Source organism: Pseudochaenichthys georgianus, chromosome 21, assembly GCF_902827115.2.
Source record: "Pseudochaenichthys georgianus chromosome 21, fPseGeo1.2, whole genome shotgun sequence".
Classification (NCBI taxonomy): Eukaryota; Metazoa; Chordata; class Actinopteri; order Perciformes; family Channichthyidae; genus Pseudochaenichthys; species Pseudochaenichthys georgianus.
In genome coordinates, this window is record NC_047523.1 from 37,410,855 (window position 1) to 37,430,415 (window position 19,561).

Sequence of the window (19,561 nt, forward strand, 5' to 3'; positions counted from 1 at the left end):
CGTTGTAAATGTTGCCCCTGATCCTGTCTTTTCAGGCAATGAAAGGATAAAATACCATTTGTCAGTATGGTGCTATACATAAAACCTTCTTTCTTGTTCAGTGTCTGATACTTTACAACCACGAATAAAAAATAATAAAAAAATACAAGTAATGATATAAAATATATGATAGTCAGAAAGTCTGACACTGGGTTATTTCAAATCAAGCCAATACACTAATTTGTTCAAACTAGCTTTACTTACTTGTATTGCTCCTTTGACTGTAATTTTCCTCTGTGGTTTCCTACGCAACACATTTTAGTTTTGTAATGCCACTAATATTTTATGTATTCGAGTTTTGAAAGGTGCCCTAAAAATGATTGTTATTATTTGTATTATATGTGCCTATTTCATGATAAGGCTGTTTTTCTTCTTCTATGGAAGCCTCACTGGAGTTGCAGGGTAGAAAGCTGTGAAAAAACGGAAAGATCTGTGGCTGGCTGCAAAATGTCATCCTCCTAGCTTCCGGTAGATAATGCTCTGTTGTGAGAGAAAAAGGGTGAGCGAAGAGGGAGGAAGGGGAGAGTGATTCTCCTCTCATTTGTCAAGGTCCTTGAGATTAACCTCCGGATGTGAAATGTCACAGACAAACTGATCTTGATGTGAAGAGGGACGCCAGATCACTTCCTGGTGTTGTTGTCCTGCACAAACTAATCCCGTTTTAGCATTTGCATTGGTTCTCCTAAAGCAAGAGAAATGGCCACTTGAATCAATTTAGTATGCTAATAAAACCACATCATTCGATTGAATATTGCCAAGATATGTACATCTGTTTTCTGCATAATGTTTTCCTGTCACTTTCTAATGAAAATTGACATTGAACAGCGACAGAAGGATGATCGTAATGGTTTTATGATTGATGAAAGCTGTGTCAGGATGTTTTGAATACACACACAGGTCTCACATCTCAGAGAGAAAGGATGCACATGTACGAGAGTGATAATGCATTGTGTTTCCAATATTCAGTGAAACACAAATAATATGAGCAGGTTATTTCTTGCAGTACACAATTGTATTCAAATGTACAATGCACATTATAATCTTCAACATTTCAAAAGGCAAAGAAAGCTTTTGCATCACATTATATTTACAGATTTGTATAGGGGGCAGCATAATTAACAATTCCCAGAGTAAAACTAAAACTAAATCACATGTTTTTTTGTTTTTCTAAGGACAATACTGTTGGTTTTGCATGTTTTTTTAATGATAAATATTGTAATGTGTTAATAGCAAGTAGCTAGGAACTTCCTTAATGTGTTAAAAAGATGCTGTCAAATCTCATATTTGGCACTGATGAGCTTTGTTTCCGAAAATCTAATCAGTGATAGAAGCAAAAGGAAAATGTATGATGATTTTGACGCATTAAAGTTAAACATAATCATGATTTAAGATTATTTCTGACTTTTATGGCAGCAAGAGACACATCGACACTAAGGTTACTGACTGCATTTGAAATGAAAGGCCTCTAAACATGCAAAACCACCAGGTGCAATGGTCCTTTAAATATCATTGCTACAAACACACAATGTAAACTGAACCTCTGTTAAAGAACATTATTATTATTTAGCTTCATGGAGCGATACGCAACAAATATAAACATAATATTTGACATTAATTTATAATAACCCTATTGATCACGGTGCGGGAAATCACACTGGACTTCTCCTTAAAACACTATTTCATGAAAATACTTCCCTGTTAAACATTTTTAAGTGACTGGATGTTAAAAAACCTTTGACACAATATTTGATATGTTGTGACAAACAAATACATTACTTCTAAACACAAGAAATGTCCACTGATCACATGTTCATTACCACACAAAAAAGTAACTTAAAATAAAAAAATATAACAGATAAAAACGTTCACATAAATCATCCATCGTTTTGAAATCAGCTACAGATAAAAGTTGGAGTTTGTAAAGCAGCACCGTTACAATCTGGTGCTCTTTCCTCCTTTGTTCAGCTTTACGTCATTAGACTTCTTCTTCACGTGGTCCTCGTCATCGTCATCTTCCTCCCTCCCTGAGTCCTCCATGTGAGTCTTGTCCAGCTGATCGGAGTCGACGTAGGTGTAGAAGTTCGCCATGACAGAGAAGATGATGCAGACGCCCAGCAGCAGCCCGGCAAACAGCAGGAACTCTTTCCACTGAGAGAAAAATACCGGTTAGTGTGTGACCTGAGAGAGAGAGAGCAATACATAATGCCTGTAATGCGCATTAAATGTGTGTTTTATATAAGATAAAATAACAAAAAGGTGTTTTATAGAATATAATAATACAGTATAATATTATGAGAAATATGAGGATTATAAATATGAGTTATAACCTCTTGTTTGATCATCAGAATCTCACAGCATTAAAAAATTACTTTTAGGAACATTTAATTTAAAAAGGGATACACTACAGATAATCAGGGAAGATATTTCAATTTATATATATCACAATGAAACTTACTAAGTTGATCACTTATATTAAGGTAAAGATTATTTGTATTAAAATGTTCTGTAATGTATTTCTTCAATATGTGGATAATTAATTCAATATATGGCTTGTTTGCATACATCCCCATTATCTTATAGATAAAACCAGGTTCAACACATTCTTGTTCTGTCAAAAAGTCAAACGTTTTTAAAGAGGGAAGTGCGGATAACTGTGTATCACTCCATAACTCAAATATACTGTTGATAGTATTAAAAAAAGGAAAGAGAAAAATGGCCTTTAGATATATTTATTGTATAAAATTGGAAGACACTACAACTCTTCCAGATGGTAATTATCACAAAATATTATGCTTACATTTGCAAATTAGGCAGAATCTAATGCTGCTTTTGTTTAATTTAGGAGAAATCCTCAAACACAAATATACACATTTAATAAAGTAACAACTAAATGTGTATTTTCTTTGTGTGAAAGTGTGCTAGTGTGAAAAAAGACATGTCATGGAAGCAAAATGGCCCAAATCCAAAAACTGACATATTCTTTCACATGTAACCAGTAAATTATGGTATACATTTTTAAAGTAACCCTGCCCACAATTTCCTATATCACCCTACCTGCTCCAGTGTCGCTCCCTCGGCCACGATCAGCACGATCACGTTTCCGAACGCCACGGTGAGCAGCCAGCCAGCCTGCAGCACAGACTTCATGTTGGCCGGAGCCTGAGAGTAGGAGAACTCCAGGCCAGTGATGGAGAACATGACCTCTCCTATGGTGAGGAGGACGTACTGAGGGATCTGCCAGGCGATGTGCACGCTGTTGGCTTTCACATCCTCCATCCTGTGAGCCACAATTTGACCTGATGCCTGACAAAACACACACAAAGAGAGGGCTCCTTAAAGGTTATATATTATCCAAAATCCACTTTTGCATGTATGTTCTACATCAGTGTTTCTCAAACTTTTTCATACCAAGGATCACTTAACCACCTAACTCCACAAATGTCCAAAAACACATCGTTTTTTACAAATTGCCTGATGGTACAAACAAGTGGCCACATGTGTGATGAAGGTGTTTATCTGGGCTATATTATGCAATCGAAAGTGAAACTTAAGCTCGCTCCATTGCGGAGATATTCCCGCGAGAGTGCGAAAAACTTTAATTAATTAATTAATACCAATATACTCATGGACCACTAGGGGGCGCTCACGGACCACCAGTGGTCAGAGACACTTTGAGAAGCACTGTTCTACATCAACATGTGTCACCTCTGTGTAAAGCGACTCTGAAAGTTTCAGGAACAAAGATTCTCTCTCTTTTTGTCCTGATCCATTTCTATAAAAACCTGTCTGAAAATGAGCTGATCAGATTTTGACCACTTTATGATGTCATAACGATTTTTTAGCTTGTGTAGCCCCTTAAGGCCCGGACACACCAATCTGACAACAAAGAACTGACACAGACCGACCCCGACTGTCGCGTCGTCTCTGCGGATTGACGATGTGTCGCACTGGAACACACCGCGAAGACTTCAGCCGACGGCCAAGAAGCACGTACGAACTGCACATGCGTGAGTGGCAATAACTCTCCTTACCAGCAGGTGGCGGTAGTGTGTATTCATCATTCAAAAGAGGCAACAACCCTGACAGACTGCGTGATACACCGAGAGAAGAAGAACAGACTGTATGATATAAACAAACAACAAATGGCGTGCGTGTTCCATTTTCACTCTCCTCCATCGAAAACATGTTTCGTGTGGTACTACTGGTGCTATCAGCCCTTGGATTGTTACTGGTGGAAGACATTATCAAGAAGCGGAGGAAGCGAATGATTAGGAGAAACCGCACTAAATGGGTGAAAGCATGGATACTACAGCGAGAAGCTCATGGGGCTTTCCCTAACCTGTGTCGAGAGCTGGAGGTAAATGATTTCAGAAATGTTGCTCGGCTTTTTCCAGTTCAGTTCCACATGTTAAAAGGACTCATCACTGCAATCATCCAGAGGGGAAACACAAATTACCGGGATTGCATCTCCGATGGTTACGCTGCGATTTTTGGCAACAGGTATGCAAGCTAAGGATGTTGCTACATTTAAAATTGCAGCACTTTGTATATTATTGTATATTATGCTTCAGCAGTGGTAGACAAAGTACTTCATAGCAACTAAAGTAATCAACTATCTTGTAAACCAGGGGTGCCCAGCCTTTTTGAACCGAGAGCTACTTTTAAAGGTGCCAGTCTGCCGAGATCTACCAGTCCAAATAGAGAGGCGTAGCCATTACTGACAGCCTACTACCAGGTCAATACACACTACTTGTATAAACGGACCTTTGTACGATTAATACTCCATAAAATACTGCAGATCCTTTATCTTACCTCTTTCTAATCTAAACACATACAAGTATTTAACTAAAGTTACACAACAGTGTTGTTGATACGGAGTTGGAGTTTATTCACACATCACTACAGTGGGTAATGTTTTCAATGTTTTCAAGAGAACTCTTTAGTTCTCATGAACTAAGTACAGATCGCGTTCACACCGGAATAAGTTCCTGGGGAAGGATTAGGCAAATGAAGCCGTTGACGTCACTTCGTCTTCTTCTGCTTTGGGTTTACTGGCAGGCCGCAAACCACTTCACGGCGTATACTGCCACCCGGAGTCCCCGGCCGGAAGTCCCCGGAGTTGGGGAAGGCTTCAGTAGAAGCTGCTGGGACTCCCAGCAGCTTCTACTGAAGCCTTCCGAGTAAATCGCCAGAACGCCGACACCTCCTCATCTCCACCGCTCCCATGTTTTCCCATGTTTTCTTTTGTGTTGCCATAAGTTAATCTCTCTGCGTTTCTGCGCTGGGCTAATGCTAATGCTAATAATGCTAATGCGAGGATAATAAAATGGCGGCTTCACAAAACCTTTTTGGAGTTTTACGGGGCGTGGTTTGCAATCCACCCAGCCAATCAGACACAGGAACCTTTTTCTCCCACGAAAGTCCCTGCTCTCTAGCAGGGACGGAAAAAGGGGTAAAAAGGTTCTGATGAACTAATTTTAGTTCCGACTCTTTTTGGTGTGAACGCAACAATTCTGAACTATATCGGAACTAAAGTGGGAAAAGTACTGCGGTGTGAACGCGGCTATTGTGTTCTTTTTAACCAAATATCCCTCAGAGGGGCGTGGGGAGGGGCTCCTTATTTTCATCTAAAGTAACAGACAGAGAATCAGCTCATTAGAAACAGGGCTGAAACAGAGGGGATTATGGGTAATGCTGCAATGATCTGTTTGGTGTTTGGAGCCAAACAGATCAGAGACATGTTTTGCATATATCTGAGACCTATAATAGATTGATGAAAAACAGTATAATAGGGGAGCTTTAAATGCCATGTTGTATTTAGATCTGGATATACAGTAAGCATACTGTCTGACCTCCATGAGTATGAAGGTGTAGGAAGCTCCAAAGTCCAGCAGGCCGAGGTTCAGTTCTGAGCATTTCCCTGAAGTTGAGCTGCAGCTGACGGCCGGATATCTAACAGGAGGAAGGAGGTGCATGAAGGTGGAGACGAATTAGAGACAAACAAAGAAGAATGCATAGAAATTAGAGACGATGCAAATTAAAAAATATTCTGCTTCAGCATAATCTATTGTAGGCATGCTCTTATTAAAGATCTTATCATGTATCAGGGATTTTAATTTAAAATAAATTATTTAAAGGGCCCATGTCATGCCCATGTCATGCTCCCCTTGTTGTTATGAAGGTTTTTCTGCATGTAAACGGTCTGCAGAGTCAAAACCCCTCAAAGTGCACCCTGTAGCGAGTACAACTCTAACACAGAGAAGACCTGTCTCTGCCCCAGAACGCCTCGTTGGGGATTTCTCATTTTCCATTGTTTGCTTCCTGGTTCTGTGACGTGTGAACACCCAGATCAACAACAAATGACCGGATTGGCCCAAATGGACCAATCCACGGAGCCCCTCACACACCAGGACCCCTTGGCAAACTAACAGGGAGTCCCATTGACTTGCATAGAGCTCCCTGAACGCTGGCAATAGACGAGTTGGGATGGCGGAGAAATGCTCTCCGCAGCAGACCCGTTCTCACAGCGCTATAAACCTTTTTCTTTCTCAGTATCAAGCCACACTTATGGTGCGTTTCCACTGCAGGCCTCGCTCGGTTTGGTTAGGCCTTATTAGGCCCGGCTCACTTTAATGCTGCGCTTCCATTACAGTTTAGGGACTGGGGCAGTTACTATAGTAACGCAGTGTAGGCGGAGCCGTGACGTCATCTTCAATGAGAGCCCCAGAAAAACAACACAGCCGTTAGCTGTTAGCACTCAGAGCTCACAGCTCCTCATATCTGTTCAGAAACTAGACAAAAGTTAAACAAGTCCAAACCACAGACTGCCTGTGTCATGGAGAATACAGTCGCTGGTTTATTTATGTCTGTAGGCCGTTGTTGTGAGTGTGGACGGTCGGAGCATATATAACGTTAGCTTAGCCAAGCTCCATTTAGAAAACACGCATTTTAAAAGGTTGTTCGCCTGCCGTCTGTCTGCAGACTTGTCAAAGCATTAATTCATGGTTGTTACTAACCGGTATCAGTATGTTGTTACGTCGGCATCATTTTGAAACGTGTATTACAATTAAATCACGGTCAAATATGTTCATCTTGTTGTAGTTGTAGCCCCCTTGCCAGCGATTCTCTCTCTAGTTTAGCATGCTCAGCCCGACTCAGCCTGGTTGTTCCTGGCCCTAGAACCACGATTTAGTCGGGCCAGAAAAAAGGTGAAAAAGTCGCCCCGGGCCAAAACTAGGTCAAGTGGAAGCGCAACCAAAAACGGGCCCCGCACGGCTCGGCACGCTTAAAGCGAGCTACCCGCTGCAGTGGATTGTTTTTACTTCGGCTGTGAGTGTTTGTGTGTGCTCAGGATGGGTTTCGCTTGTTCTCGCTGTATCGCCGACCCAAAAACCTGTCCGCTCCTCGCAGCAGCTGGGAGGGGGGGGGGGGGGGGGGCAGGAGCTCCAACAAGCCGTTTCGGACAGAGAGTGAATACACAGACTATACAGAGATGCTGTTTGAGAAACCAATGCGATTTTGGAAAATTGCACAATTTAAATCTATTCTAGTCGACCTCAGCACTGGAATTATGATCAGTAGAAATGGCCAGGACACGGGAACTTTAAGAATTGTATTTATCTCCACATATTGACTTTTGGCTCTGTTTTGGTCTCCCAACAACTCAACAAAATACCTGGCTTTCAGCAGCTAAATGCTAATACAGTATGTCTGTTCATTGTATACACATATTTTATACATATTTGTATATTTGTATTATTGTATTTTGTATTCGGGATTGTTGGAAACGTTATTTCGATATCTCCGTCTGCACAAACACACAGAAAAATGTACATTAAAGTTGACTTTGACTTTTGACTTCACCAGCTTGTCAGTCTAGTAGTGTATGTAGAGTTTATTTAATCTGAAATCAGCTGCCAAAATGAAGCAATTTTAGTGAGCCAAAGAAATACATATTGTCGGCTGCAAAACGATAAGATAAAAAGAAGCTATTAAGCGTAAATGTATAGACGCTAGATTTTGCCGTTTTACTCATTTAGACGAGTCCAGAGTCATTTCTACTCACTCTCCCCGATTCACAGTCTCATTTGGAGACACGCTGTAATCCGAGAGCAGATGGAAAGACACTTCTCCAACGGTTATGTTGATCGCCTCCGACAGTGTGTTCAGGAACCTGTTGAGTTGGAAAAACAAGAAATCATGAGGAAACTTCCTTTATTATTTAAGAGAGTAAAGAGATGCATTTACTTTAAGATCAGTGAAAGGTGAGTCAATAACTTAAACATGTTTACCTGAGGAGGGGTTTCCCATTATCATTTTTCTTTATGTAGTCACTGACCTGAAAGAGAAGTGGTTTCTCTCAATTACATCAACTTGTATTCGCTGCAGTTATTATTGAATTCTCTTAAATTAAAATCCTTGAAAATATGTTGGCTTTACAGCCTTATACACACAGCAACCCATCGGTAAACATTTTTATTTTATGTCGATCAACAAACACAGTTAGGACGAAAACTTCAAATGTTGCTTTTTCGGTAATGAATATTGAATACTATTGAAAGATACTTTTAAATAGTCACTGATTTATTTTATTTCTTATTATATTTATTGTTATAATACTAATTACTTATTTATTTTTTAAGGTTACTTAATTTAATCTATTGATTTTGTATATGATTATTATTATTTATATTATTATTTATATTTTCTTTCTCTCCATCTCTCTTTCTTTTGTTCCTTCTCTCCTCCTGTACTCACAAATGGAAAAACAAAACGTATGGTATAACTGTATCCCAGATAAGCTATATGCCATCGACTGTATATCTCGGTCTCACACACACACTTTTCCGATCACAAGACACACACACCAGTGGCGTAGCCAGGAATTATTGTGTGTGTGGGCCTGGAGAAATGTAGGTGGGCCAGGGGGAGACTTATTAAGCGTGGGGTCTGAGCTGAAACTTAATTAATGATTTTATTTATTTTTTAATGCACTAATTAAACATACGCATAAACTTGCAGTGAAAACAAAAACATACTGTCGGCACGGCGGCCTCAGAATGTGTAAAACTGACTTCCACATGGCTGGCTCGGCGGCCACAGGATGTTTATCCTCGACAGCCGCACAGTGGGCACACACTGAGAGTGTTTTCATGTTCAGCAAATGTGTACACGCTTCACTGCAGACCTCAAGAAGAAATAAGACTTGCATTCACTCACGGCAAAACTTACTTTACTTACTAGTTTACTCACGGTAAAAAAATGCACTCCCTATTCCATTGTCATGAAGGTGGAATGTAACTATATCCAGAATACGTTTTATTGGATCCAGGCTAGATTTTTTTTTATTTCTGCTGTAAAGTTGGGCATTTTAACATGGGGGTCTGTGGGAATGGCTGCTTTCTGCATCCACCCCCTGTGGGCCACTAGAGGAACTGCAGTCTGTGGCACGTCCTTCTGGACTTCCCGGCTCTGCCCCAGAGTTTGCCGCTTGTCAGGAACGTCAAAATCGCTGTGACGCGCTGATTGGCTGTGGGTGGGCCAGACGTGCATGTGGGTGGTCCCAGGCCCACCCACAGCTACGCCACTGACACACACACGATTATACACACCATACGCACACATCAGTTTGCTTTGATCCCCTCTGCTTTTTGTGTTGTCAGATATTTAGAGAAGGAGTTTTCTTTCACTCACCACATTGCACTGTATTCCAGCAGCGTCTGGGTAAAGGATGAGACTGTACGCCTCTCGTTGAAGGAACGTGTAATTACACTCGGAGGTTTTCCCGTTGAAGGTGACTTGAAACTGCACATCCTCTCCGGATGCAGGAAGTGTCTCGTATTGAGCAGGGTCCTGAAACAGAGACATTAAGATTTGACCTTCTAAGTAAAAGGTATTGCCATTTTCACTTGAATAAAAGGGGTTAGGGGTTATTCTTCCACCACTGCTCATATCTCATGTTTCTAAAAATGAAGTCAAACAAGTAGCCATGGTCTTCATAAAGAAGTACACAGTCTAGAATGTAATTTTTTCAGCAAAAACAAAACTTGTTTTTGTCTCAGTGAGGTATTTCCTGTTTAGATAGAGTTGATATTAGCGAGTGAAAAGAGGGATAAAGCCTGCACAGACCAGCACTCCCTCACATGAGTCTGACTTCTGTGTGCAATACAGACCTGGAGGTTTGGGATCGGCTCTTTGAACAGATGGCTGCCGGGGATCATCAGACTCACATCACCCTCCGCCAGGTTAAACACCTGCAGGAGACACTTCCCCGCCGGAGCAGGATCCACCACCGATTTCTACCAGACAGAGAAGAAGAAGATCAAAAAGTGTAATCAATAAAATATGATCAACAGTCCTACAAAAAAAAGAAAGACAAAAAATATGAATACATATATATTTGTAATAATCTTCTTTGATTTAAATATTAATGTATTTAAATAAGTGTTTTTCTGAATTATTTAAATATGCAAATAAGGCATTTATCACACAAATAAACATTGTCAGTAAAATAAACACCTTAATATGTATTTGAGGTGTTTTTAGGTGTCTTAAGAAATACATGTTTGGAACCAGCATAGCCCAAAATCTTAAAATTGACCGACCAGTTCCTGAAATACAATGTTTGCCTCTATTGTCTTGTTTAAAAAATGCCAGGTTTTCCAGGATGTTGAGTTATAGTCTCTGTGCAGTTATTTTTATGTTTTCTGACTCGGTGTGCATGCATGCATATAATGTCATATTTGTGTAGGGAAGTCATGAATTTGGTTTCTATAACAACAGGCTGGATTAATGATTGCTGCTCATACGCACCACAACGTCGATCTCCACCAGAGTGGCCGCGCCGAAGGCCAACGCTGCAAAAATCATCCCTACGGCCATCTTCCTCAGAGGCCTGCGGTGCACACAGAAACACTTTTGAACAGTTGCAAATAAACTGTTAACAATCTGAGATATTCTCTGAAAGACATGAATAAAAACAGTGATCATAGCAAATCTCTGTGTGTGTGAAACCACCTGATTTCTGCTTCTCGATTTGGTTAGCCTTTTGAAAGTAAAAAGTCATGAAATGTGATCCCTAACTAAAAACACGGTGCCGTTTTCTCCACACATTAGGAACCAAAATGGTGTGGCGCAGTGGGTTGTGCGTTGGTGTTCGGATCAGGGGGTTCAAAACCCCACTGCAGTCAGCATGTCGTTGTGTCCCTGAGACACTTCACCCCAAATTGCTCCTGTGGGGATTGTCCACAGTGTTGAGTATGCAAGTCGCTTTGGATAAAAGCCTCTAACAAGTGACATGTAATGCAATGTAACTAAATCCTGAGATATACCATTTTTAAAGTATGTTTGTATTCGTGTGCTCAGCAAACATTTCCTTCACTTGTTAACCATGTATTCGTATCCATGGGATGTAAACGTGAAGGTCACATGGCTCGTTTTCCAGTTAAGCGGCCTCTTAAATGCTCATCACTGCAATAAAGGTGGGAGTATCCAAAACAACAGGTTTCTACTCACGTGACGTTGAACTTGCAAAGGCCAATGAGCGGATATATGATGAAGTCAAAGATGGGCACGAAGAGGAGAATCAGCAAAGCGTTCAACATCTAGTGAAAAAAGGGAGGGGAACCCCACCGTTAGATGACTATAAAAGCTCACTAAACCTCGTAAAATCATAAAGGTTTGGGTAATATGCGAATAAAAGACTCATAATGATTCCATTTAGACTGTAAAGAGATGGCAGAGACAAAGCTGTAAAAGTGTTTTCACCAGAGAGCTGTTTTTGTACACATGCACAAGAAAAGAAAAACAAGAGCAGAGGCAAGGTCAAACAAAAAAAGGAATAAAACGATGTTAGAAATTCATGGCAACTCGCTTTACTTTTTTACATGAAAAATACATGTTTCCAGATAATTAGCCGATGTAGAAAGTATATATTTACATATATATATTCAGCAGTATTTCTTTCAGTTTCCCATAATCACACGGTTGTGTATACTATTGTAGAAATTGACCAGATTACACATTTTCTACTATAACAAATAAGTACTATGTAAGTGTTAGAGCGACAGTATGAGTGTTGATCAGGCTGTTCACGACAAAGTTCAAGTGAACAGTCGTCCCATATTTTTAAGAAAAAATAACACGAAATGATTCAATAACTATAGACAACAGTAAACATATGCTGTATTAAGTGTGTTTAATTCACACAGAAACAGGAAAACATGGTTCATATCTATCTATTCTATATTTTTCGTACGCTTTTTTTTTTTCTTTGGCACGTGGCAGAATTTTGTAATGAACTCAGGTGTTAAAGTGGACCTATTATGCTATATATGAAACATATATTGTAGGGCCATACCTATACAAAACATGTCTGTGAAGTTTTGTGCTTCAAATACCAAACAGATCACCCATTGCAGCCATGCCTCAAACTGCTCAAACCCCTCTTTTGCAGCCCTGTTAGAGACACGCGGATTTTGGGTCCTTAGCTTGAAACAGAAACAAAAGAGGAGGCGGAGCTAATGCCTGATCAGAATTCTACCGGAGATAAAGTTAAATTCTGCTGTGATAAAACGCCACCCTGTTCTAAACCACATCAAGGATTATTTCTGAAACAGTATGGAGCTCAAATGCTGCCGCCGCCGATTTGACATCATATCGGCAGCAAATCTGTATCCTCTCGTTGTACCCACGTTTTTAAAAGATTTGGGTACGGAGGAAAAGAGAGAGGGTTTTATTTTCTGACGCTGCCTGAGTTCCCCGACGCACCGGGGACACTATGTATAAAAGACATCAAAAAGTGCATTTTGCATGATAGGTCCCCTTTAAAGTATTGATTATTCACTATTCTGAAATGTCCTTGTTGTGCACTATTACCTACTTATTTGCAGAGAACCCTGAACTTACCTGCATTTGGTCTGGCTCAATGGTGAAGTAATGTCCCTGTAAAAAAAAGAAGATTTGTGCGCCGTACACATTTTGGACTCTTTACAGTGTGCATTGGTTTATTGGTTTCTTAGGAACATAACAGTATAATTCTCTAGAATAAAATGCTAACATTGCAACACCGCCCTAAAGGAGAATCAGTTTTACAAGACAGTTTGTGCAACAAGATGAATATCAAAACCCACCCACTGATAAAGAGCAATAAAATATGTTATCAGATTTTTTTTACATCGATATTTCAGGTTAGGAAATTCTTACAAAAGCCATGTTCATCCTGGTGGATTGCAGCGTCCAGCGGGAACCCTGCCAGAAAGAAAAACACAGATTTTCAATGTATTTTAGGGCATCATATACTCTGTTAGCTTAGCATGAATCTAATTTGACCACAGCAGGCTTGTGTTGTCATTTCCTGGAGAGAACAATGATGTGGTAAATGTTTGACATACTGTATCTTCCATGTGTGTTTAAATGAAGAATGATTTCAGGAAGAATGAAGCTCAGGAATGTCTCATGTGGCATTGAGGTTTCCCATAATCACACGGTTGTGTTGAGTTTCGGCCAGAGGAGATGATAACAGGTAGTTAGGGGATTTCATAAGAGCACCATGACACAATATGTTGACCTTGTGCTGACTAAAACACTGGTCAGGCACAGTATGTCCAATCAAGGCATTTACACAACTGTCAAATAGTGCAATTTAGTGCAATCAGGGCAGGACTTTTATCTCAAGCAAAGGCTTTTTGGTGCATGGAACATTTTACCTTCAAAAGGTATGCTGATAGTGATAGGAGCAGTGTTGGGAAAGTTCACTTTCTACATGAACTAGTTCAGTTCACAGTTCACATATTTTAAAATGAACTAGTTCAGTTCATAGTTCATAATTCAACATTTTGAACTAAAGTTCATGGTTTCAAAAATGAACTAATTTATAGTTCATAGTTCTTTTTTCAATACGTTGCTGCGAGCTATTATTTGTCTCCTGTACGATGTTAATGGGCCATTTCAATTTTTACAATATCCTCAGAGGGCCGTACAAGTTATTGACCTCTGCTTAAAAAAACTAAAATCACAGCTCATTCATTTCATGCTGTGCAAAGAAAAAGCAACCTCCTAATCCAGATATCTCACCATGACTCGCGTATGCATGCACGTGCAGGGTGTGGCGTGACCACCTAAACAGAAAGATAATTTATGGACACAAGATGTGTGCAAATGTATTTAGTTTCCTATCCATGTGAACATGGTTTAAGTGGGGGGGACCTAACCTCCTCTAGGGGGGTCCGGGGGGCATGCTCCCCTGGCAAGATGTGTTGCACTTTGAGAGCAACATTAGGAGATCTATGGACACATCTCTCAACACCCAAACACAACTGTAAGCAGATTTTCTTTTAATTTATGGATATTTGACAAATCACTACCCTTTCAAACTGTATTCTTCTTTATTAATAACTGTCTTATAGTATTTTATACCTGTTTACTTTATTCTCTTATTTTTTTTATAACTATAATGATCATATAAAGATGTGCCTTTACCTCACTGGTTGTAGACAAAGCTTCTTATATTCGTTAGCATAGCTAGCTAACCAGATGCTAATGACAACAACACAGTTATTATAGTATGACAGATGAGCAGATCGCCACTGGGCTTACAACTAAAGACACAGACACGCAGAAACTGTGGCATGTGTACGGACTTATCGGTACTGCAATTTCTGAAGTGCTGGAGTGGCGTTCTGGTGCTCTCCGTCAGAACTGCACCCCTGTCAGTCGAGACATATACCACGTGATGACACGTTAGGCTCGTGTTGTGTTCAAGGACCCTGACCTTGGCCAGGAAAAACAGGTACTCGCTTGTTTAATTTTTTTGCGGTCTAGATTTCTTTCATTTTTTTATTTTTTGCGTGTGTTTATAAATTACCTCGAGGGCCGTACCAAATTGTCTCGCGGGCCGTATACGGCCGGAGGCCGGAGGTTCCCCACCCCTGCCGTAGAGTCTCACTCTGAGCGAGTGCTGCTGCAGCTGCTCTCGGCTTCGTCCATACTAATTCATTCATTCATTCATTCATTCATTCAATGCTCGCCGGTTCCGCGGTTCCACATTGTTTGTTGTGAGGAGTCTGATATATTTAGTATATTTATATTTTAGTGCGACAGCCAGGGGTGACAGGCGCGTACGCGTCACAGGCAGCTTGCTGTTGCCAGATTGGGTGGTTTTCCGCATTATTTTGAAGCCTGTTTACGGTGTGTTTTAACTGGGTTTTCGGCTGAAAGGCATATGAAATCTGGCACACTTTTGAACGCCGTTATAATACAGTGCTGAGAATGAACGCACGTTTGAACGCCGTTATACAGCGCTGAGAATGAACGCGTTCTCAATTACGTTCATCTAGCGGAAATACAGTACGTTCAGTTCACGTTCGCCCAAAATATGAACGCGTTCATGAACGATCGTTCATTGAACGCGTTCAGGTACATCACTGGATAGGAGTCATATTTATCCACAACAATATATTATTTAACTCTAACTATATTTGTTGTCATAAGAACAACATCAAATTATTTACTCATTATCTTACTCACATTTAAAGGCAATCAGACTTTACATAGAAACTTCCTCTAAGGCAGGGGTGTCAACTCAATTTCATCGCGGGCCACATAATAATTATGGTTGCACTCAAAGGGCTAGTGGAAACTTTAAGACTATATAAATATACATAGATAAATATATATAATATATATATATAAAAATGTATTATTTTACAATATTTCCTCTGCATTGGATTATTATCAGATAGGGTAATAACTTCACAATTAACTACGTCTGAAAGCAGAAGTCTAGGGCAAATCATTGCAAGTCTCTTCAGTGCGCATGTCACACAATGAGATGCATTGTGGGACATGTCGTTTATGGGTAACGTGCTCCTGTAAAGCGGCACGTAACCTTATAATAAACGTATTTTATTCTTTGCAAGCTCTTGTGGGCCACATCAAATGAAGTGGCGGGCCGGATTTGGCCCCCGGGCCTTGAGTTTGACACCCCTGCTCTAAGGGAATAGGGATTTTAGCCTTTGCAGACCATTGACATGCACAACAACGTATATGATAAACTACAGGAAAGGGAAAACCCCAAAAATAATAATAAGGCCTCTTTAAATCAAAGAGTCATAAGAATGATTTCAACTCATCCTGAAGGGGGCATGAATGGAGGAACCAAATGTTGTGGTGATGGCGCAACATTGCCTATTGTCTATTTTGTGAGAAACCCTTTGTCTTCAAGTACCTGCTGATCAAACAGAGCCCAGAACATCGGCAGTGGGATGTAGAGCACCAACACACGCAGAACCATCTTAATCTCCTGGATCAGACGCTTCTGTAGACACACACACACACACACACACACACACACACACACACACACACACACACACACACACACACACACACTGGACGCATTATAGATACAACAAAAACATCGATGACACACTTTTACTAAAGCACAAACATCTAGACGACAAATACCTAGCTTTTGAAGGATCAAATGTACAAATACACAAACTAGATAACGCTCCATATTTTATAATGTACCGCTGTGTGGTCTTCTTTTTGGCTTTCTTAAGTGTGATTCTCAGAAAATAATCAAATATACATAAATATTGCAGCTGTTGCATTCAAGAGTCTTTGTATTACCGAGTACTTCTCCTCAGCCCAGTCCAGCCAGTGTTTCTTCTGAGAGTCATACTTTGATCTCTTCCAGCGGTTTTTGATGGCAAACTGCAAACAAAAAAATGTCACCTATTATACAAAATCCACTTCTTCATGTCTCTTCCACATCAACACGTGTCCCCTCTTCTTCATGTCTTTTCCACATCAACACGTGTCCCCTCTTCTTCATGTCTCTTCTACATCAACATGTGTCCCCTCTTCTTCATGTCTTTTCCACATCAACATGTGTCCCCTCTTCTTCATGTCTTTTCCACATCAACATGTGTCCCCTCTTCTTCATGTCTTTTCCACATCAACATGTGTCCCCTCTTCTTCATGTCTCTTCTACATCACCATGTGTCCCCTCTTCTTCATGTCTCTTCTACATCAACATGTGTCCCCTCTTCTTCATGTCTCTTCTACATCAACATGTGTCCCCTCTTCTTCATGTCTCTTCTACATCAACATGTGTCCCCTCTTCTTCATGTCTCTTCTACATTAACATGTGTCCCCTCTTCTTCATGTCTCCTCTACATCAACATGTGTCCCCTCTTCTTCATGTCTCTTCTACATCAACATGTGTCCCCTCTTCTTCATGTCTCTTCTACATCAACATGTGTCCCCTCTTCCTCATGTCTCTTCTACATCAACATGTGTCCCCTCTTCTTCATGTCTCTTCTACATCAACATGTGTCCCCTCTTCTTCATGTCTCCTCTACATCAACATGTGTCCCCTCTTCTTCATGTCTCTTCTACATCAACATGTGTCCCCTCTTCTTCATGTCTCTTCTACATCAACATGTGTCCCCTCTTCTTCATGTCTCTTCTACATCAACACGTGTCCCCTCTTCTTCATGTCTCTTCTACATCAACATGTGTCCCCTCTTCTTCATGTCTCTTCTACATCAACATGTGTCCCCTCTTCTCCATGTCTCTTCTACATCAACATGTGTCTCCTCTGTGGAAAGAGACTCTGAAAGTTTCAGGAACAAAGATTCTCTCTCTTTTTGATCCATTTCTATAAAAACCTGTCTGAAAATGAGCTGATCAGATTTTGTCCACTTTATGATGTCATAACGATGTCTTGTATTGTGTAACCATCAGCCAATCAGCAACCAAGGTAACCCCCCCCCCCACCTTATCACCTGAATCTCCTCCTCTACACCATTGTGTTCTTTTTAACCAAATGTCTCTCAGAGGGGCGTGGGGAGGGGCTCCTTATTTTCATCTAAAGTAACAGACAGAGAATCAGCACTTTGGAAGCAGGGCTGAAACAGAGGGGATTATGGGTAATGCTGAAATGATCTGTTTGGTGTTTGGAGCCAAACACTTCAGAGACATGTTTTGTATATATCTGAGACCTGTGATGTATTGATGAGAAACAGTATAATAGGGGACCTTTAATAAATCACGTGATATGGGAGCAATGGGAGATGACTCACCCCGATGCAATTACAAACTTCCAGCAGGATGTTTCCCTGGGGAGGAGACATCTTGTACATCCCGCTGCCAACAGTGAACACAACTGCAAAATATGGATGAAGAGTTAGTGCAGGAAACTGTTTACGTTGGAAATGACTGCTGTTGTGCAAACCATTACTCCACTCGCCTGGTATCAGAACTATATATGGATTTAGAGTGGAGGAATGTCACTAAGTTTAGTATCAAGGCTATTAGATTAGATTTTCAGATTTTCAGACACTTTTATTATGCGTAAAGCTATATAATGCATACTGTGAAATTCAAGACCTCAAGAATCACCGTTTTTTTTGTTAATGTGAAAGACAAATAATTCCTATTCATAACAATAAAAAAACAATACAAATTTAAAAAAAGTTTTAATGTAAACGTTTAAAATAAAAAAAAAAAACTTTAAATTAAAAGATAAAAAAAAAAACGTTTTAAAAAAGTGGGATCAAAATAATAGCACATTCTACACATCTAATACTTCAGTAATTTGACTTAAATGTGGGGTAGGTAATTTTGAGTGCGCTAGAATTTGAAAATACACAGCCGGAAGAAATCTGCTACTTCCGTACAGAGCCCCTCCTCCAACACACACGAACAAGCACATGACCAATGAGGGCAGGAGATGAGTTTGTGCCCCGATGGAAGGCTGACAGGCAGGTAGGCCATCCAGTTACTTTAGCCGGATCAGATGATTGGTCGTGCTTTTTACAGCGCCACGGCTTCCACGGATGAGTTTTTTTATGGATTTTTTGTCAAAGCACTTCAGATATTCATTGCTATCAGGATGTTAAGAGCATTCCATGGAATATAACAACAAGTGTATCTCGAGCCGGTTTCTCAAACTTACCTACCCCACCTTTAAGTATGACTTTGAATGCAGGACTTAACTTGTACTTGTTGTAACTAGATATTTTTTACACTGTAGTATTGCTACTTTTACTTCAGAAAATAAACTTCTTGTACCTTTGTTTATCTCCTCTTCTCCGCATGAGAAGAACCAGACAGTAACTAACTGACAGTGGTTTATGGATGCTTTGTCCTCTTACAATGGCTTGTGAAATTCTTCAAGAGGGAAAACATGTGACGCACGGTAAACAAGTCTCTCACACTGAGTCCATACTTTGTGTACTCTGCGATGTGTTCGGGGCCCCTCCGGTAATATAACCACAGCTTGTTTTCACAGAGTCCTGTCTGTAGAGCATGATGTTTCAGAGGGCATTCAGAGGCAGAGACAACTGACTGTCAGGACAAATAAGTGGGGGTCTTGATCAAGAGGAAGCCCAGCACACCAGAAGCTGGACTTTATACAAACTATATCACAATAACAGAAAGAGTCTCAATATCAATTCAGTATCAGGGTAAAACACAAAAACAAAAGCATACATTCCATGTATTTCATCACACC

At 40.3% G+C, this 19,561-nt stretch overlaps 1 protein-coding gene and 1 pseudogene across 1 annotated transcript in view; both read right to left on the minus strand.

The window, feature by feature from the left end:
• The window catches only part of LOC117467007 (uncharacterized), a 122,619-nt pseudogene that overhangs the window by 21,793 nt on the left and 81,265 nt on the right, over positions 1 to 19,561 (minus strand).
• The window catches only part of slc15a2 (solute carrier family 15 member 2), a 54,156-nt gene continuing 35,478 nt past the window's right edge, over positions 884 to 19,561 (minus strand). The window contains exons 8-21 of the mRNA XM_034109665.2: positions 18,129 to 18,211; positions 16,672 to 16,755; positions 16,265 to 16,354; positions 13,243 to 13,287; positions 12,946 to 12,981; positions 11,554 to 11,642; positions 10,852 to 10,933; positions 10,212 to 10,337; positions 9,733 to 9,891; positions 8,331 to 8,377; positions 8,105 to 8,212; positions 5,892 to 5,991; positions 3,094 to 3,342; positions 884 to 2,187 (exon numbers count right to left, since the gene is read on the minus strand). Of these exons, the coding sequence (XP_033965556.1) occupies positions 1,972 to 2,187; positions 3,094 to 3,342; positions 5,892 to 5,991; positions 8,105 to 8,212; positions 8,331 to 8,377; positions 9,733 to 9,891; positions 10,212 to 10,337; positions 10,852 to 10,933; positions 11,554 to 11,642; positions 12,946 to 12,981; positions 13,243 to 13,287; positions 16,265 to 16,354; positions 16,672 to 16,755; positions 18,129 to 18,211 (1,514 nt within the window). The 3' untranslated portion in view covers positions 884 to 1,971. The remainder of the gene's footprint in view (positions 2,188 to 3,093; positions 3,343 to 5,891; positions 5,992 to 8,104; positions 8,213 to 8,330; positions 8,378 to 9,732; positions 9,892 to 10,211; positions 10,338 to 10,851; positions 10,934 to 11,553; positions 11,643 to 12,945; positions 12,982 to 13,242; positions 13,288 to 16,264; positions 16,355 to 16,671; positions 16,756 to 18,128; positions 18,212 to 19,561) is intronic.